This window comes from Ovis aries, chromosome 3 (genome assembly GCF_016772045.2).
Source record: "Ovis aries strain OAR_USU_Benz2616 breed Rambouillet chromosome 3, ARS-UI_Ramb_v3.0, whole genome shotgun sequence".
Taxonomy (NCBI): domain Eukaryota; kingdom Metazoa; phylum Chordata; class Mammalia; order Artiodactyla; family Bovidae; genus Ovis; species Ovis aries.
This window is the reverse complement of record NC_056056.1, coordinates 103,063,341-103,083,749: the sequence shown is the minus strand read 5'-3', so window position 1 is coordinate 103,083,749 and position 20,409 is coordinate 103,063,341. Positions and strand designations below refer to the sequence as shown.

General features: G+C 39.3%; 1 protein-coding gene across 13 annotated transcripts in view; it reads left to right on the top strand.

Moving 5' to 3' along the window:
• VWA3B (von Willebrand factor A domain containing 3B) overlaps positions 1–20,409 on the top strand; it is a 187,002-nt gene that overhangs the window by 4,602 nt on the left and 161,991 nt on the right. For 12 of the 13 annotated variants that reach the window (XR_009600184.1, XR_009600183.1, XR_003588752.2 and 9 more), the window contains exons 2-3: positions 1,366–1,593; positions 15,319–15,413. Coding sequence is in view for 8 of the 13 variants with exons in the window: in XM_060413952.1 (XP_060269935.1) it covers positions 1,398–1,593; positions 15,319–15,413 (291 nt within the window). In the remaining 5 variants the exon portion in view is untranslated. The remainder of the gene's footprint in view (positions 1–1,365; positions 1,594–15,318; positions 15,414–20,409) is intronic. The other variant, XM_027967080.3, reaches the window with a different exon arrangement.

The following is a 20,409-nucleotide window of genomic DNA, read 5'->3' as shown; positions in this document are numbered from 1 at the left end:
ACAGCAGTCCTGTTGTATGGAGTCTGTAGCTTTGTAGCATAGGACCAGGTGGGAAGAGGTCACTTATCAGCATGGCAGAGTGGTAAAGAAATGGCTTTGATTTCTGTTTCTGCTTTCCTGACTGTGTCTCCTGCTGCTGCTAAGTCGCTTCAGTCATGTCCGACTCTGTGCGACCCCATAGACGGCAGCCCACCAGGCTTCTCCGTCCATGGGATTTTCCAGGCAGGAGTACTGGAGTGGGTTGCCATTGCTGTCTCCTGAACATGTTCCAATTCCTCAAATGTAAGTAGGATGATACCATTATGAAGAATTTGTGAGATAGTCTTTGAAAGGCTCAGCCCGGTTCCTGGCCAACAAATGGAAGTGACTGCATGCAGTTGGATTTTTTTATTGTAAAGTCCGCAGAACATAGACTCTGGAATGGAAGACCCGGGTTAGAATCTAAGCCACATACCTCCCCCCACCCCACTCCCCACCAGCTGTGAGAACTGGCCGAGTTAGTTAGACCATCTCTGTGTTGGTTTCCTCATCTGTAAGATGGGAATAGTAGTACTACCTACCTCATTAGGTTACTGTAAGGGAAAATGTATAATACACAGAAAATACACAAAGTTAAATAAACGTTTGCTAATAGTATGTCTAACGTCTTTTCACAAAACCTCCCTAGCATGGGTCCGGTTGATTTCTGTTTGACTGAATTTGCTTGTCATAATAGGGATACTTTCTGGAAATAGGATGAGAATTTTGGAAATGGGAAAAGGGAGTTTTTCCATTGTTGGAAAATGTTGCATTCCAGGGAACCCATTTACATGCACCGCACATTCCTAGATACAAAGGGAAGCAGAGCTTTCTACTCTTTCCCCAGATTTTCAGGCCCTGCCTGAAGTAGTGGTAAGTGAGCTAAGATCATATTACAGTCTCCCCACTCCATATGTACACCAGCTTTGTTTAGGCAGGTCTGGATCAGTTCAGTGTGTTGTATATTGCTTTAAGTTGGGCTGATCTCTTAAACTTTCTGGCTACTTGAGCCAGAAAGCCACAACTTTCAAGTAAAGTCCCAGAGAATGAAACATGGGATGGTGAATCTTTGTATTCACCACACAGAGAAGACTATTGTAAAATTGGCATATATCTTTCTTGATGTTTTTCTGAGTGGGGGTATGCACATATAGATATTGAATCTTATGGATTAGTCGTACATTTAGGTATCTTTGCCAACAAATATACAATTTGTATTATTTTTACCTGTGCTAAATAGCATTCAGTGTAATGATTGTACTCCCATATATATTAAACCAGTCCTCAGTTGATATTAGCTTGTTTCCAAGTTTTCAGGAAGTCTGATTTTGACAATTGCCCTTACAGGAGGTTCCTGTGACTTAGATCCTAATTCAGAGATGGAAGTACCAGGCTCATCTTCCACCATCTCTGAGAAGCAGCCTCGGAAGCAAGAGGGGCTGAGCGACACTAGAACAGACTCAGTCAAGCAGAGTCTCATCTCATCTGAGGAATGGCTTCAGCTGCATGGGCTTAAGAGCAACAAATTGACCTTGAAACAGATTTTATCACAGATTGGATTCCCACATTGTGAAGGTATTAATACAAAGCAGCGCTGACTAGAAAACCCAAACAGCATGCTGCCCTTTAGCCTTTGAGGAGGCGGCATCAGTTCTGAAGTCGCCTCAAAACACAGGTCTCTGAGTTGGATTTTTTAAAAAATATATTTATTTATTTATTTGACTGCGCCAGGCCTTATTAATAGTCACAGCATGCAGGATCTTTGAGTTGCAGCATGCAGGATATAACTTCCTGACCAGGGATTGAACCCAGGCCCCCTGCATTGGGATCACAGAGTTCTAGCCCCTGGACCACCAGGGATGTTCCTCTGAGTTTGTTTTGATCTCACATCCTTATGGGTAAAAAGGATTTGCACATGGACCCCCAATATATGTAAATTATATAGATGTGCAATCTTTAATTCACCTGTTAAATATTAGTAATACTTAATTTCATTCTTTCTTCTTTTGAAGATGAAATAAAACCTCAATATAAGTCACACCCTGCAGATGTCTTGCTCCCACCCTGGCATGTGCAATCCCTTTTTGGAAGATATGGATTAGGGTAATAGGTCTGTGTGGTTTCAGGGAGAACTCAATATTTTCCTTTTGTGGTCTGCTTGTGGTAATGGTCCAGTTTCTTCTAAATGTCTTGGTTAGAATGTTGATTTTCAATTCCCAGGAGTATTGCCCTCCAACAGGGAGCAGGGAATAGGATAGGAATCCCATAGACCCTGACTCTGGCAGACTCCTCCTTTTCAAAGGGTGAAAGTAGTCGCTCAGTCATGTCTGACTCTGCGACCCCATGGATGAGGCTCCTCTGTCCATGGGATTCTTCAGGCAAGAATACTGGAGTGGATTGCCATTCCCTTCGCCAGGGGATCTTCCCAACCCAGAGACTGAACCTGGTCTCCTGCATTGCAGGTAGATTCTTTACCATCTTAGCCACAAGGGAAGCCTATTCAAAGGGTATTATTAGGTTTTGGTATCAGGATTATGTGGGCCTCATAAAATGATTTGGAAGTGTTGCCCTCTCCTCTGTGTTCTGATGGTGTTTGTATATGATTGGTACTAACTAGTTCATCTTTAAATGTTTGATAGAACTCACTGGTAAAACTTATCTGAGCCTGGAGTTTGTAAGAAAAGTTTGATAAGAAATTCAATTTCTGTAATAGACATAAAACTATTCAAATTTTGTTTTGAAACTAGTTTTGTTTTGAAACATGCTAGTTTCGGAAAGTTGTTTTTTAAGGAATTTGTCCCTTCTGTGCATGTTTTCTAATATATTGGCAAAATATTGTTCAAAATATTCCCTTGACATCTTTTAAATGCCTGTAGAATATGTAGTGATGTTCCTACTTTCATTTCCGACATCGATAATTTGTGTTTTATCTCACTTTTTTGGATAACTCTTGTTAGGGGTATATCATATCTCTTTTTAAAGAATCAAATATTGGGATTGTTGATTTTTTAAATGTTCTTTAATTTCCATTTCATTGGTATCTGCTTTGAGTTCCATTATGTATTTACTTCTACTTTAACTTGCATTTCTTTTTCTTGCTTTTAAGGTGGAAACTAGGATAATTGATTTTAAACCTTTCTTTTTTTTCTCATAGATATTAGAAAAATTATAAGTATTCCCCTAAGTATTGAAATTATAAGTATTCCCTAAGCATTGCTTAGCTTAGGCTGAATCACAGTATAAAATATTTTTTTCCTGTTTTTCTTAGATACATATTCTTAGATTAGATTTCTTAGATTCATAATCTTTTTCCTTAGATTCATATTTTAAAATGAAATATGTTGTTTAATTTTTAAAATATTTTAGGGCTTTTAAAGATAGCTTTTTGTCATTGTTGGATTTCTAATTTAATTCTGTTGAGTTTAGAGAACATGTATTAGTCTTTTGAAATTGATTGAGATTTGACTTATGTTCCAGTGTGTATCTTGCTGCACATGTAATACATGCTGGAAAAGAATGTGTATTTTGCAGTTGTTAAGTGGTATTCATAAATGTTAATTAGCTCAAGATGTTGATAGTACTGTAGAGATATTTTACATGTTTAGTGATTTTTTTTTCCTAGTGGATTTGTCCATTTTTCCCTTTCAGTTCAGTTCAGTTCAGTTGCTTAGTCGTGTCCGACTCTTTGCGACCCCATGAATAGCAGCACGCCAGGCCTCCCTGTCCATCACCAACTCCCGGAGTTCACTTAGACTCACGTCCATCGAGTCAGTGGTGCCATTCAGCCATCTCATCCTCTGTTGTCCCCTTCTCCTCCTGCCCACAATCCCTGCTAGCATCAGGGTCTTTTCCAGTGAGTCAACTCTTTGCATGAGGTGGCCAAAGTATTGGAGTTTCAGCTTCAGCATCAGTCCTTCCAAAGAACACCCGGGACTGATCTCCTTTAGAATGGACTGGTTGGATCTCCTTGCAGTCCATGGGACTCTCAAGAGTCTTCTCCAACACCACAGTTCAAAAGCATCAGTTCTTCGGTGCTCAGCTTTCTTCACAGTCCAACTCTCACATCCATACATGACCACTGGAAAACCATAGCCTTGACTAGATGGACCTTTGTTGGCAAAGTAATGTCTCTGCTTTTCAATATGCTGTCTAGGTTGGTCATAACTTTTCTTCCAAGGAGTAAGCCTCTTTTAATTTCATGGCTGCAATCACCATCTGCAGTGATTTTGGAGCCCCCCAAAATAAAGTCTGACACTGTTTCCACTGTTTCCCAGTCTATTTCCCATGAAGTGATGGGACCAGATGCCATGATCTTTGTCTTCTGAATGTTGAGCTTTAAGCCAACTTTTTCACTCTCCTCTTTTACTTTCATCAAGAGGCTTTTTAGCTCCTCTTCACTTTCTGCCATAAGGGTGGTGTCATCTGCATATCTGAGGTTATTGATATTTCTCCCAGCAATCTTGATTCCAGCTTGTGCTTCTTCCAGCCCAGCCCAGGAGAGATAAGAAAGCCTTCCTCAGCTATCAATGCAAAGAAATAGAGGGAAACAACAGAATGGGGAAGACTAGAGATCTCTTCAAGAAAATGAGAGATACCAAGGGAACATTTCATGCAAAGATGGGCTCGATAAAGGACAGAAATGGTATGGACCTGACAGAAGCAGAAGATATTAAGAAGAGGTGGCAAGAATACACAGAAGAACTGTACAAAAAAGATCTTCACGACCAAGATAATCACGATGGTGTGATCACTCACCTAGAGCCAGACATCCTGGAATGTGAAGTCAAGTGGGCCTTAGAAAGCATCACTATGAACAAAGTTAGTGGAGGTGATGGAATTCCAGGTGAGCTCTTTCAAATCCTGAAAGATGATGCTGTGAAAGTGCTGCACTCAATATGCCAGCAAATTTGGAAAACTCAGCAGTGGCCACAGGACTGGAAAAGGTCAGTTTTCATTCCAATCCCTAAGAAAGGCAATGCCAAAGAATGCTCAAACTACCGCACAGTTGCACTCATCTCACACGCTAGTAAAGTAATGCTCAAAATTTTCCAAGCCAGGCTTCAGCAATACGTGAACCATGAACTTCCAGATGTTCAAGCTGGTTTTAGAAAAGGCAGAGGACCCAGAGATCAAATTGCCAACATCCACTGGATCATGGAAAAAGCAAGAGAATACCAGAAAAACATCTATTTCTACTTTATTGACTATGCCAAAACCTTTGACTGTGTGGATCACAATAAACTGTGGAAAATTCTGAAAGGGATGGGAATACCAGACCACTTGACCTGCCTTTCGAGAAACCTATATGCAGGTCAGGAAGCAACAGTTAGAACTGTACATGGAACAACAGGCTGGTTCCAAATAGGGAAAGGAGTATATCAAGGCTGTATATTGTCACCCTACTTATTTAACTTATATGCAGAGTACATAATTTTTCCCTTTAGTTTTATCAATTTTGTTCATATAGTTTTAAGCTCTGAAGGCATGCACATTTAAGATTGTCATATCTCACTGATGAATTGGCAACTTTTGATAATTTTGAGATGTCCAACTTTATCTCACATGGTAGTCCTTGTTTTAACATTTGCTTTGTCTAACATTAATATAACTATTGCAACTTCGTTGTTCATTTTTATATGGCATGCATGTTTATATTCTTTCACTTTCAAACCAGTTGTAATGTCATTAAAGAGTACCCCTTTAACTCAGTCTGATAATCTCTTTCTTTTGTTGTTTACCTACATTAGTTTGTTCATTATTCATTTTATTTATTTGTTTTTGGCTGCGCTGGTCTTTGTTGCTGTGCACAGGCTTTCTCTGGTTGTGGCGAACAGGGGCTACTCTCGAGTTGCAGTGTGCAGGCTTTTCAGTGCACTGGCTTCTCTTGTGAAGGAGCATATGATTGAGGCGCATGGGCTTTGGTAGTTGTGACTCTCAGGCTTAGTTGCTCCCTGGCATGTGGGATCTTCCTGGAGCAGGGATCAAACTCATGTTTCCTGCATTGGCAGGTAGATTCTTAACCACTGGACCACCAGCGAAGTCCAGTCTCTATCTTTTGATTGTAGTTTGCTTCTCCATATTTAATGTAGTAATTGACTTAGTTAGGTTTAGGTATGTGCTGTGCTGTGCTTAGTTGCTCAGTCATCTCCGACTCTTTTCGACCCCATGGACTGTATTCCGCCAGGCTTCTCTGTCCATGGAATTCTCCAGGCAAGAATACTGGAGTGGGTTGCCATGTCCTCCTCCAGGGGATCTTCCCAACCCAGGGATCAAACCCAGGTCTCCCACATAGCAGGCAGATTCTTTACCGTCTGAGCCACCAGGGAAGCCCAAGGGTACTGGATTGGATAGCCTATTCCTTCTCCAGGGGAACTTCCCAACCCAGGAATCGAAGCAGGGTCTCCTGCACTGCAGGTGATTTTCTACCAGCTGAGCTACCAAGGAAGCCCAGGTTTAGGTATACCATTTTACTATTTGTTTTCCATTTGTCCCATCATTTTCTTCCCTCTCTGTTCCTCCTTTTCTGCCCTCTTTTGGGTATGTTGAATATTTTTATATTTCATTTAATTCCATTTTTATTTTTGTTTAAATTTCAATAAGACTTTAAGGCCACCTTTTTGCATTATATTTTCAGTGGTTACTCTATTAATTATATCCTTAACTTGTCACAATCTGTTAAAAGTTAGCTTTGCACTACTTCATGTACAATGTAAGAATCTTGCAACAGTGTAGCTCCACTTATTCCCTACTCCTGTCCTTGGTGTTATTGTTTTAATATATTTTATTTATATATATATTACAAATCTTGCACTTCAGTGTTATAATTATTGCTTTAAAAAGTCATATGTCTTTTAAGAGAAAATGAGTGGGAAAAAATAGCATCTTAAAATCCACATATTTAAACACTATTTATAATATTTGTCTTTCCTTTGTCTTTCCAGATTTGAAGTTCCATCTGGTGTTTTTTCCTAAAGAGTTTCTTTTAAGCATTTCTTGTAGTGGTGGGCTTCTGGGGACAGATTTTTCTCAGTTGTTATCTGATATTATCTTTATTTCACCGTCTTTTTTTGGTATTATTGATTGATTGACATAGTCTTTTATTCTGGAGTGATATACTCACAGAAGGTTGCAAAGATAATATAGACAGATCCCACATACCCTTCACCCAATTCCCCTAATGGTTATATAAAATCATAGCATAATACCAAATTCAGGAATTTTACATAGATACACAGTGTGTGGCTAATTCTATGCAATTCTATTTCTTGCATAGTTTGTATAACCACCACCACAATCAATATACAGAACTGTGTATCACCACAAAGATCTCCCTTGTGGTACCCCTTTATAGTCATACAGACACCCTATCTTCCAACATTCTTAACTTCTGGCAACTACCAGTCTGTTTTCCATATCTATAATTTTCTCCTTTAGAGATCATTTATGTATATGAAGGAGAAGGCAATGGCACCCCACTCCAGTACTCTTGCCTGGAAAATCCCATGGATGGAGGAGCCTGGTGGGCTGCAGTCCATGGGGTTGCAAAGAGTCGGACATGACTGAGCGACTTCCCTTTCACTTTTCACTTTCACTCATTGGAGAAGGAAATGGCAACCCACTCCAGTGTTCTTGCCTGGAGAGTCCCAGGGACGGGGGAGCCTGGTGGGCTGCCATCTATGGGGTCGCACAGAGTCGGACACGACTGAAGTGACTTAGCAGCAACAGCAGCATGTATATGAAATCATATATAATATGTATGTATGGTATCACATATGACCCTTTGGGATTGGCATTTTTTCATTTGGTATTGTTTCTTTGAGGCTCATTCAAGTTGTTGCAGCTATCAATAGTTTGTTTCTTTTTACTATAGAGTAGTATTCCATGGTATGGATGTACTGCTGTTTATTTAACTTGTCACTCATTAAAAGATACCTGGTGTTTTTCCAGTTTGGGGATATTACAAATAAAGCTGTTATGAACAGTTGTTTACAGGTTTTTATGTAAACATTCATTTCCACTTCTCTGGGATAAATGCCCAGGAATGCAGTTGTTAGGTGCTAAGTTGTTCTTTAGTCGCTGAGTCCTGTCCAACTGTTTTGCAGCCCTGTAGCCTGTCAGGCTCCTCTGTCCATGGTATTTCCCAAACAAGAATACTGGAATGGGTTGCCATATTCTCCTTCAGGGGTTCTTCCAGACCCAGGGCCTGAACCTGCATCTCTTCTGTCTCCTGCATCTCTTTACCGCTGTGCCACCTGGGAAGCCGTAAAGTTCTTTGTAGTATTCCATTGTTCTTTTGATGTCTGTAGAATTTTAAGGGATGGCCCCTGTTTTATTCCTGGTATCAGTAATTCATGTCTACTCTGTTTTTATCTTTGTTAGTATTGCTAGGGGTTTGTCAATATTGATCTAATTAAAACACCAGTTTTAAATTTCATTGATTTTCTCTATTTTTCCTATTTTTAATGTAATTGATTTCTGCTTTGATTTTTATTATTTCTTTCTGCTTGCTTTGGATTTATTTTGCTCTTCTTTTTCTCGTTTCTTCAGATGGGAGCTTTAGTTTTTGTTTTTAAGCTGTGCTGGGTCTTCATTGCTCTGAGGGCTTTTACTCTAGCTGTGCTGTGCAGGTTTCTCATTGTGGTGACTTCTCTTTTTGAGGAGCATGGGTTCTAGGATGCAGGGGCTTCAGTAGTTGGGGCTCCCAGGCTCTAGAGCACAGGCTCAGTAGTTGTGGTGCACGGGCTTTGTTGTTCCAGCGCATGTGGGATCTTCCCAGATCAGGGGTCAAACCCAGGTCTCTTGCATTGACAGGCAGGTTCTCTACCACTGAGCCACCAGGGAAGCCCAGTTTTAAATGACTGATCTGAGACTTTTCAGCTCATCTTATGTCAGGATTTAGTGCTGTAAATTTCTCTCTTGAGACAGTTTAAGCTGTGTCCCTCACATTTTTATGTGTTGTATTATCATTTCATCATCAATTTGTCATTGTCAAATCAATATCATTTCATTCAGTTTCATTTCACTTAAGAAAGAATTTTTTATTTCTGTTGAGATTTCCTCTTTGCCTCAAGGATTTTTATTTTTAGAAGCATGTTATTTAGTTTCCTAGATTTTGGAGACTTTTTGGTTATCTTTTATTATTGATATTTATTTGTTTCCATTGTGGACAGAGAACATACTCTTTCAATTCTTTTAGATTTTTTGAGGTTTGTTTGATAGCCTGGGATATATTTTATCTTGGTATATATTCTGTGGTACTTGAAAAGAATGTATATTCTTTTGTTGTTGTATAGAACATTTTTTTAAAAATGCCAACTAGATGCTGTTTATGATGGTGTTATTGAGTATTCTTGCTGATTTTCTGTTATTCTATCAGTTGTTGATATTGAAATCAACAACTACAACTGTGGCTTTGTCTATTTCTACCTTCAGTTCTATCAGTCTTGGCTTTACATGATGTACCCCTGTTGTTTAGTGCATGTCCATTTAGAATTTCAGTCTTCCTGGTGAATTGACACTTTTAAAATTATATAATGTCCTCCCCTACCCTTAGTAATATTCTTTGCTCTGTAGTTTACTTTTTTTACATTAATACAATCAACCCTGCTTTGTTTTTATTAATATTTACATAACATCTTTTTTGTCCTTTTACTTTTAACTTATATATCAGTATATTTGAAGCAAGTTTCTTAGATGCATTATTTAATCAGTTTTTAAATCCTCTGCTAATCTCTTTTAACTGTGGTCTCCCTACCATTTGTATTTAATATAATTATTTGTATGTTAGAGTTTGCTATTTTGTTTTTTTGTTTGTTTTCTTTTTTTGTCTGTTTTCCATTTGTTTCTTTTCTTGCCTAGCTCTGGGTTTCTTAAGCACTTTTAAGAATTAAAAAAAATTATCTGTAATATTTTGAGTATATCTCTTCATACAGCTTTTTTAGTGGTTGTGCTGGGTATTACGTTATAAATATGTAACATATCAAAGTCTCCTGGTATCAGCATTTTACCAATTTGGATGAAGAATGGAAACGACTTCCCTTTATGTCTCTTTAATCTCCTCATTTTTAATATGCTTTATTTTTTCGTACATTGAGAATCACATTAGGCTGTACTGTAGTTTTTGATTCAACTGTCAAGCGATTTAGAAAATTCGAGAAGAGTCTGCTTTATTTACACATATTTATATATGTCAGTACTCACTGTGTTCTTCCTTACTGATGTTCCCAAGATCTTTCTTTTACCATCTCCTTCCTGTCTATAGAACTTTAGTTATTCTATAAGAATAGTTCTGCTGGGAACTTTTTTTTTTTTAGTTTCTTTGTCTGACAGTGTCTTTATTTCTCCTTCATTCCTGAAGAGTAATTTCACCAGATATAAGATTTCGTGTTGAGAGTTCTTTTCTTTTAGCACTGGAGAGAGACTGTGTGGGTACTTCCCTGGCAGTCCAGTGGTTAAGACTCTGCGCTTCCACCACAGGGGGCGCAGGTTCAATCTTTGGTTGAGGAACTAAGATCCCACATACTGAGAGGCACAGCCAAAACAAAGAAACAAAGAAGCTACTTCCTTTTGGCCTCCATGATTTCTTTGGCTGTGCTGGGTCTTTGTTGTTACATAGGCTTTTATCTAGTTGTGGAGAGAAGGAGGCCACTCTCTAGTTGTGCTGTACAGGTTTCTCGTTGCTTTGGCTTCTCTTGTGGTGGGGCAGAGGCTTTAGGGCGTGCCATCTTCAGCAGTTGCAGCTCCCAGGCTCTAGAGTGGAGGCTCAGCAGTTGCGGTTCCCAGGCTCTAGAGCGCAGGCTCACTAGCTGTGACCCATAGGCTTAGTTGCTCCAAGGCATATGGGATCTTCGCGGATCAAGGATCAAACCCAGGCCTCCTGTGCTGGCAGGTGGATTCTTTATCACTGAACCACCAGGGAAGCCCCCTCCGTGATTTCTGATGAGAAAACCGCTGTCAGTAGAGTAGTTGTTGTTATTTTGTTTTGTCATTAGAATGTCACCCAGTCATGTCTGTCTTTTGCCATCCCATGGACTGAGATTTTCTAGGCAAGAAGACTAGAGGGGATTGCCATTTCTTTTCTCCAGGGGATCTTCCTGACCCAGGGATTAAACCCATGTCTTCTGCACTGGCAGGAGGATTCTTTGCCACTGAACCACCAGGGAATGAAAATGTTTTTACCCTGATGCTTCTTTATTCAGTACGTTTCCTTTATACATGTTCATATCATGTACTCATTTTTAATCTCTTATACTTAGAATATATGCATTTTATGTCTATTGATATTTGTTGTATTGGAAGTTAAAACTAAAACCTTTAAAAATATTTGTTCATTTAAAAGTAACAAACCTGTTATATGTTAGCATAACATTTTTAAGAAAAATAAGTAAATTTTTTAAAATAAAAATGCTAGCAGGAAGAGTGGCACTCTTTTACATTTTTGCAAATCTCTTTAATGTTTATCCCAATAGAAAACAGCTAGTTCAGGTATGGCTGATTCATTTTGCAATACAGTAGAAACTAACACAATATTGTAAAGCAATTATACGCCAGTAAAAATTAATTTTAAAAAACATAGCTATATTCTTATATCTACTTCAAAAAAATTGTTTTTGATCATGCTATGTGGCATGTGGGATCCTAGGTCCCCAGTCAGGGATCAAATCTGTGCCGCCTGCAGTGGAAATGCATAGTCTTAACCACTGGACTGCCAGGGAAGTCCCTCTCATATCTGTTTTTTTCAGAAATAACAGCTTTACTGAGATGTAATTCACATTCTATACCATTAACCAATTTAAAATGTACAATTCAGGAAATGGCAACCCACTCCAGTATTCTTGCCTGGAAAATCCCATGGACGGAGGAGCTTGGTAGGCTACAGTCCATGGGGTTGCAAAGAGTCAGACACGACTGAGCAACTTCACTTTAGTATATTCACAGAAATGTGCAACTATCATCACAGTCAACTTAAAGAAAATTTTCATCACCTCAGAAATAAACCTTGTACTTCTTAGCTATACACCCTGCCTGTAAGGCTCCAGGCCAAAGTAACCTACTTTCTCTCTCTCTAGATTTGCTTGTTCTGCACATTTCATATAAATAGAGTCATATAATATGAGATGTTTTTTTGGCTGATAGTTGTTGTTTAGTGGCTAAGTTGTGTCCCACTCCCAGGCAAGAATACTGGAGTGGGTTGCCATTTCCTTCTCCAGGGGATCTTCCTGACCCACAGATAGAACCTGAGTCTCCTACATTGGCAGGTGGGTCCTTTACCACTGAGCCGCCAGTTTTTGTTGTTGTTCAGTTGCTAAGTCGTGTCTGACTCTTTGCGAGCCCATGACCTGCAGCATGCCAGGCTCCCCTGTCCTTACTATCTCTGGAAGTTTGCTCATATTCATGTCCATTGAGTTGGTGATTCTACCCTACTATCTCATCCTCTGCCAGGTCTTTCATTTAATATGATGTTTTTAAGATCCATCTATTAGTGTGTTGTAGCATATACCAGAACTTTATTTGTTTTATGGTCAATTACTGTCAGGAGATGAATTGTATAGATATTGCAGTTTGTTTATCCACTTATCATTTGATGGGTGTAGATCTGATTCTTATCCTAGCAAGCAGTTAATTTCAGTTCAGTTTAGTTCAGTCGCTCAGTCGTGTCCGACTCTTTGCGACCCCATGAATTGCAGCACGCCAGGCCTCCCTGTCCGTCACCAGCTCCTGGAGTTCACTCAGACTCACGTCCATCGAGTCAGTGATGCCATCCAGCCATCTCATCCTCTGTCATCCCCTTCTCCTCCTGCCCCCAATCCCTCCCAGCATCAGAGTCTTTTCCAGTGAGTCAACTCTTCACATGAGGTGGTCAAAGTACTGGAGTTTCAGCTTCAGCATCATTCCCTCCAAAGAAATCCCAGGGCTGATCTCCTTCAGAATGGACTGGTTGGATCTCCTTGCAGTCCAAGGGACTCTCAAGAGTCTTCTCCAGCACCACAGTTCAAAAGCATCAATTCTTTGGCACTCAGCTTTCTTCACAGTCCAACTCTCACATCCATACATGACCACTGGAAAAACCATAGCCTTGACAAATGGACCTTTGTTGGCAAAGTAATGTCTTTGCTTTTGAATATGCTATCTAGGTTGGTCATAACTTTCCTTCCAAGGAGTAAGTATCTTTTAATTTCATGGCTGCAATCACCATCTTCAGTGATTTTGGAGCCCCCCCAAAAATAAAGTCTGACACTGTTTCCACTGTTTCCCCATCTATTTCCCATGAAGTGATGGGACCAGATGCCATGATCTTCATTTTCTGAATGTTGAGCTTTAAGCCAACCTTTTCACTCTCCTCTTTCACTTTCATCAAGAGGCTTTTGAGTTCCTCTTCACTTTCTGCCATAAGGGTGGTGTCATCTGCATATCTGAGGTTATTGATATTTCTCCTGGCAGTCTTGATTCCAGCTTGTGCTTCTTCCAGCCCAGCGTTTCTCATGATGTACTCTGCATATAAGTTAAATAAGCAGGGTGACAATATACAGCCTTGACGTACTCCTTTTCCTATTTGGAACCAGTCTGTCGTTCCATGTCCAGTTCTAACTGTTGCTTCCTGACCTGCATATAGGTTTCTCGAGAGGCAGGTCAGGTGCTCTGGTAACTTGGCTGGACTCAAACTTCAAACTGTCTCCCCTGTTAAATAAATGCAGAACTCACCAATTTCTTTCAAGAATTAATGCCACTCCAGTTTCTGCCTGTTCTTGGTTGCTCTCTAGTGCCTTCAAGTAGTTTTTAAAATATTTTGTTGAGAGGTGTTTTTTTTTTTTTCTGTGTAAGAGTTAACCAATAAAACCTACTTCACCATTATTGAAAAAGGAATTCACAATGCCTTTCATTTTAATTGGCAATACAGCTGATGGAGTCTTACATAAATTAATCTCCTTCAGTTCTCAAAAACACAGCCCTCTCTCCTGACTCCAGATAAATGCCTGAGGTAAAGAGACAATGCTGCTGGTGATGTGAAGCTTTTCTATAAATGTCAGTCATGATGTTGAAATCTTGGAAATGAAAGTTTTACAGTTTGAGAGATTTATTGAATAAGATTATTGCTGACAGAATTCAAGTACCCATTCTTTGCTCTTTCCTATTATGGACATTGAACTTCAAGACTTGTAAATTTTATCATTGCTGGTGATTTGGGACCAAGCCTGGTCTATAAACTGTAACCTTGCCCTTCCTGCCTTTCCCAAGCAGGCTGTGATCCTGCCTCCCTAGAAAGGCAGAGGAAAGGAAGTGTTGGATCCAAGAGTATCATCACTCTCTTCACCACTTTTGGGACTTAATAATTTATGATAATAACAAAATAATAATCACAATAAAAATAGTTCCTGAAGCTTTACCTCATGTCTGTCTTGCCAAGTCATAGCTAGTCCATGAAACTTTCTTTTAGTTGTGTGAGGGAATGACCATGTTTCAGGAAGCATTGTATTCTCATTCTGGAACCACTGTGTCTAGCACATAGTGGGTGTTCAGTGAAGGTTTATGGGGTGGATGTTGAACAGCTGAGCATATGCTCTGAGAAGAAAGTGGTTTTGACATTCTGTATGAGTTTTCTGACTCTTGCTTCATCTCATTTATTCACAACCCCCTACTTGAGAGAACAGTAGATAAAATCTAAGTTTAATATTTAAAATGTTTATTCATGTAATTTACTTTTTGGCTGTGCTGGGTCTTTGTTGCTGCATGTGGTCTTTCTCTAGTTGTGGTGAGCGGGGGCTACTCTCTAGCTGCGGTGTACAGACTTCTCATTAAGGTGGCTTCTTTTGTTGTGGAACATGGGCTCTAGAGTGTGTGGGCTCAGCAGTTGCGGTTCATGGCCTTAGCTGCCGCGTGGCATGTGGGATCCTCCAGGAGCAGGGATAGAACCCGTGTCCCCTGCATTGGCAGGCAGATTCTTAACCACTGAACCACCAGAGAAGCCCCTAGGTTTAATTTTTAAAATTATGAAAACTAAGTCCAAGTCCCAAATAAAAGATTTCTGGAATTAAACATAACTTCTATGTCATCCTTTTGACCTCTGCCTTAATCGTTCTGGGCAAAAGACCCAGGAGACCAAGAAAGAGACCATCCTTCCCATTCATTCATACATTTGGTGTTATAGCAGTCACATTTATCATAGTGCCTGGAAGTACTTCATTATTTAGAACAGAATTCTAAGCATCACAGATATAATTTGATGTCAGAGATAAGCGTTTGGAAATAAAAATAAGTGTTGATATTGTACCATTTTGACTGCTTTTCTTTATAAACATGCAGATTATGTGGTGTCTCTGGGGAGACTTGTGGCTTCCCGGTACGCAAACGGCCTGTTTCCACGGATCTACACGACGGAAGACGGCAGAGTGTACAATGTAAGTTGGAGTTCCCTCGATGGGCAGGTCCAGGGACACACTGCTGAGGTTGACACAGAGAGGCAGCCAAGCCAGGGCCTTATCAGCGCTGGAGGATTTCTTCTGACAGTGTACAGGGTGATGAAAGTCACAGCCCAGGAACTTGACCCATTAGAATCAGTGCGGAAAGCACCTGACCAGAGGTGAAGACGTTTGCATATCAACACTTTCTTTTACCTGGAAAATAAAGGGGAAAAAACAGTATGACGGGGTCATCTGAGAGGCAAGAGCAGGCTGCTCTTACCTGACAGGTGCTCTAAAATAAAGGACCACTGATGCAGGTAGTAGTGTATATCGAGAGAGCGGCACCTTGTACTGGAGTCCTTCATTCCCAGCAATTCAACATGAGATTCCTGCACCCGCCACATGTCAGGCCCTGTGCACACCCCGGCCACCACAGGGAGCTCCAGAGACACACGTCCCATCATGTTGCTTCATGGATACTTGTTCATGTCACTGTACATCCATGTAGAGTCCACTTGGACTGTTATTTCTTAGTATTTGAAAAATATACGTTGCTCTCATACTTAGCCTTTTCCTAAACAATAATATTGTTTAGTAGGGCTTCCCAGGTACCACTAGTGGTAAAGAACCCACTGCCAATGCAGGAGACATAAGAGAGGGAGTTCAGTTCCTGGGTCGGGAAGATCCCCTGAAGAAGGAAATGGCAACCCACTCCAGTATTCTTGCCTGGAGAATCCCATGGACAGAGGAGCCTGGTGGGCTGCAGTCCATGGGTTCGCAAAGAGTTAGACCTACTGAAGTGATTTAGCATACACGCAAACAATAATATCCATGGAATTTTGAATTTGGTGTACAAAATGTATTTTTCTGTCTGAATGACCTTAAAAGGCAATGCAGAAATACCGAACGTGTCTGTCTTTGCCATTCAATTCCACCTTCATGGCCCCTGTGACACAGTCCCACCCTGGTTTCCATGCTGTGGTAGTGACTTGTAGTAAGTGCTGCGGAGTCTGCCTAGGGGGTAGGACTGCTGCTTTAGGGAGCATGGAAAGCAGCAGGAAGTGACGCCTGTGCTTCAGGAATAAGCTTGAGACACAGAGTTGGGGGTGAAAATGAAATGAGCTGAAGGCAGAGTGCTGAGCATGAGCCAAGGCATGAAAACATGGAATTACATGGTGTGTTCAGGAGACACACCTTCCTTAAGGTGTTGTGAGGATTGTTGAAAGGTTTCTTTTTTAATACCATATCTTTAAAAACTTGATTCTTCACAGAATAGGACACCATTTTTTCTCATTTTGTATATCTCCTGCCCCCTGCCAACACCCTGGAAGGCCTTGCGTGATTGTTCCTGACCTTGTGAATGATGCTTTATTTGTGTGTCACCTTTCAAGGGCAGCCCCTAAAGCGTTGGTGGTGGTTCTGGGTGATCAAGTGATCTAGGTACAGGGGAGCTCGGCCTGAGAAACAAGAAGAGGTCTCAGGACAAAGGCCATGAGCACGAGGATGGGCACTGGGATGGCACCCCTTAGAGGACGCCAGGCAGATATGCTGGCATGTTTAGAAGCATTTTCAGAAATGTTTTTGGCATGTTGTAGTTAGGCAGATGTTTCAGTGAATTTTTTTTTTCAATCTGGCTTTGCTGATCTCGCTTTTCTTCTACCTAATTTCTTCCTCGCCCCACCTAGTTTTCTTTGGAATATCTGAATTTTATCTAGATTTGTTGAATACAAGTTTTTAAAAATTTAATTCTTATTTTATATTATTGGATAGCATCACTGACTCAATGGACATGAGTTTGAGCAAACTCCAGGAGATAGTGAAGGACAGGGAAGCCTGGCATGGTGCAGTTCATGGGAACAGAGAAAAAGGGAATCTCTGCAGTTGCGGAGTCTGGACACAACTTAGTGACTGAACAACGGCAGAGAGTTGATTGACAATATTGTGTTAGTTTTAGGTGTGCAGCTAAGTGATGTAGTTATACATATACACATATTCATTCTTTTTCAGATTCTTTTCCCATATAGATTGTTACAGATTATTGAGTCCAGTTTCCTGTGCTATATAGTAAGTTCTTATTATCTATTTTATATATAGTATGTTGCAGTAAACATTGGGCTGCATGTATCTCACACAAAATTAGTGTTTTCATTTTCTTTGGATATATACTCAAGATAATTGCCAGATTATATGCCAGTTGTATTTTTAGTGTTTTAAAGCACTTCCACACTGTTTTTCATAGTGGATATACCAATTACGTTCCCACCAACAGTGTCAAGGTCTCCTTTTTCTCTGTTCCTTTTCCATCCTTCGTTATTTGTGGTCTTTCTGATGACGGACATTCTGACTGGTGTGAAGTGATATATCATTGTGGTTTTGATTTGTATTTCTCTGATGATTGGTGATGTTGGGCATCTTTTTATGTGCCTGTTAATTATCCATGTATTGTCTGTGGCAAAATGTCTGCTTAGATCTTTGGCCCATTTTCTCAATCTTTTTATTTTTTTTTTTAATATTGGGTTGTGAGCTGTATATTTTATTTTTTTAATTTAAATTTATTTATTTTAATTGGAGGCTAATTACTTTACAATATTGTTTTGGTTTTGCCATACATCAACATGAATCCGCCACAGGTGTACATGGGTTCCCCATCCTGAACCCCCCTCCCACCTCCCTCCCTGTACCATCCCTCTGGGTCATCCCAGTGCACCAGCCCCAAGCATCCTGTATCCTGCATGGCGATTCATTTCTTATATGATATTATGCATGTTTCAATGCTATTCTCCCAAACCATCCCACCCTCTCCCTCTCCCGCAGAATCCAAAAGACTGTTCTATACATCTGTGTCTCTTTTGCTGTCTCGCATACGGGGTTATCCTTACCATCTTTCTAAATTCCATATATATGCGTTAGTATACTGTATTGGTGTTTTTCTTTCTGGCTTACTTCACTCTGTGTAATTGGCTCCAGTTTCATCTACCTCATTAGAACTGATTCAAGTGTATTCTTTTTAATGGCTGTTTATTTTAGATATTAACCCCTCATGAGTTATATCATTTGTAAATATTTTCTCCCATTCAGAAGACTGTATTTTCATTTTGTCAATGGTTTAGTATGCTGTGAGAAAAATATTTAAGTTTATTTAGGTCCCGTTTGTTTATTTTTGCTTTTGTTTCTTTTGCCTTAGAAGACAGATCCAAAAAATATTGCTACGATTTATATCAAAGAGTGTTCTGCAAATGTTTTATTCTTGGAGTTTCATGGTTTCAGTATTACATTTTGTTTTTTAATCCATTTTAAGGTTATTTTTATATGCAGTGTGAGTGAATATTCTAATTTTATTTTTTTATAAGTAGATGTCTAGTTTTCCTAGCACCATTTATTGAATAGAGTGTCTTTTCCCCACGGTATATTCCTGCCTCCTTTGTCATAGATTAATTGCCCATTATTTCTGGGCTCTCTGTTTTGCTGCATTGATCTATGTGTCTGTTTTTGTGCCAGTACCATACGCTGTTTTGATTGCTGTAGCTTTGTAGTATAGTCTGAAGTCAAGGAACATGATACCGCCAACTCTGTTCTTCTTTCTTAAGATTGCTTTGGCTATTCTGGGTCTTTTGTGTTTCCATACAAATTTTAGAATTACTTGTTCTAGTTCTGTGAAAAATGCCATTGGTGTTTTGATACAGAAGCATTAAATATGTAGATTATTTTGTGTAGCATGGTCATTTTAACCACATTAATTCTTCCAATCAATGAACATGGAATACCTTTCCAGTTCTTTGTGTCTTCTTTAATTTCTTTTATTAATATCTTAATATTTTTCTGAGTATAGGTCTTTTATCTCTTTAGATTTATGACTAGATATTTTATTCTTTTTGATGTGATGGTAAGTGGGATTGTTTTCTCAATTTCTCTTTCTGATAGTTCATTGTTAGTATATAAAACTGTGACAGATTTCTGTGGACTGTAGTGGGATTGTTTCCTCAATTTCTCTTTCTGATAGTTCATTGTTAGTATATAAAACTGTGAGAGATTTCTGTGGACTGATTTTGTATCCTGAATTCATTCCTGATCTCTAGTAGTTTTCTTGGTGGTATCTTTAAGATTTTCCATGTATAGTGTCATGTTGTTTGTATACAGTGACTATTTTACTTCTTCCTTTCCAAATTGAATTCCTTTCATTTTTTTAGGTCTGATTGCTTGATGCTCTGACTAGAACTTACAATACTATGTTGAATTAAAGTGACAAGAGCAGGTATCCATGTCTTGTTCCTGATCTTAGAGGAAATACTTTCAGCTTTTCACCATCAAGTATAGTATTAGCTATAGGTTTATCATATATGGCCTTTATATTGTCAAGGTCCCTCCATATCCACTTTGTGGGGAATTTTTAAAAAATCATAAACGGATGTTAAATTTTACAAAAAGATTTTTCTTCATCTATTGAGATGATCATGATTTTTTATTCTACAGTTTGTTAATGTGCTGTATCACATTAATTGATTTACAGCTATTGAACCATCCTTCACCCCTGGGATAAATCCCACTTGATCATGGTGTATGATCCTTCTAACCTATTTTTTAATTTGGTTTGCCAATATTTTGCTGAAGATTTTTGCATCTATGTCAATCAGTGACAGGCCTGTAATTTTTTTGTGTGTGGTTTTGATATCAGGGTGATACTGACCTGGTGGAATGAATCTGGAAGTGTTCCTGACTTTGTAATATTTTTTGGAAATAGTTTGAGAAGGATAAGTGTTAACTCTTCTCTAAATATTTGGTAACATTTTCGCCTGTGAAACCATCTGGTTCTAGACTTTTGTTTTAGGGGAGTTTTTTTTTTTTTTTTTAACTTATTCAGTTTTACAGCTGATAATTGGCCTGTTCATGTTTTCTGTTTCTTCCTGGCTCCATCTGGAAGACTTGTGCTTTTCTTTTATGCTGTTCATTTTATTGGTATATAATTGTTCATGGCAAGCTTTCATGATCCTTTGTA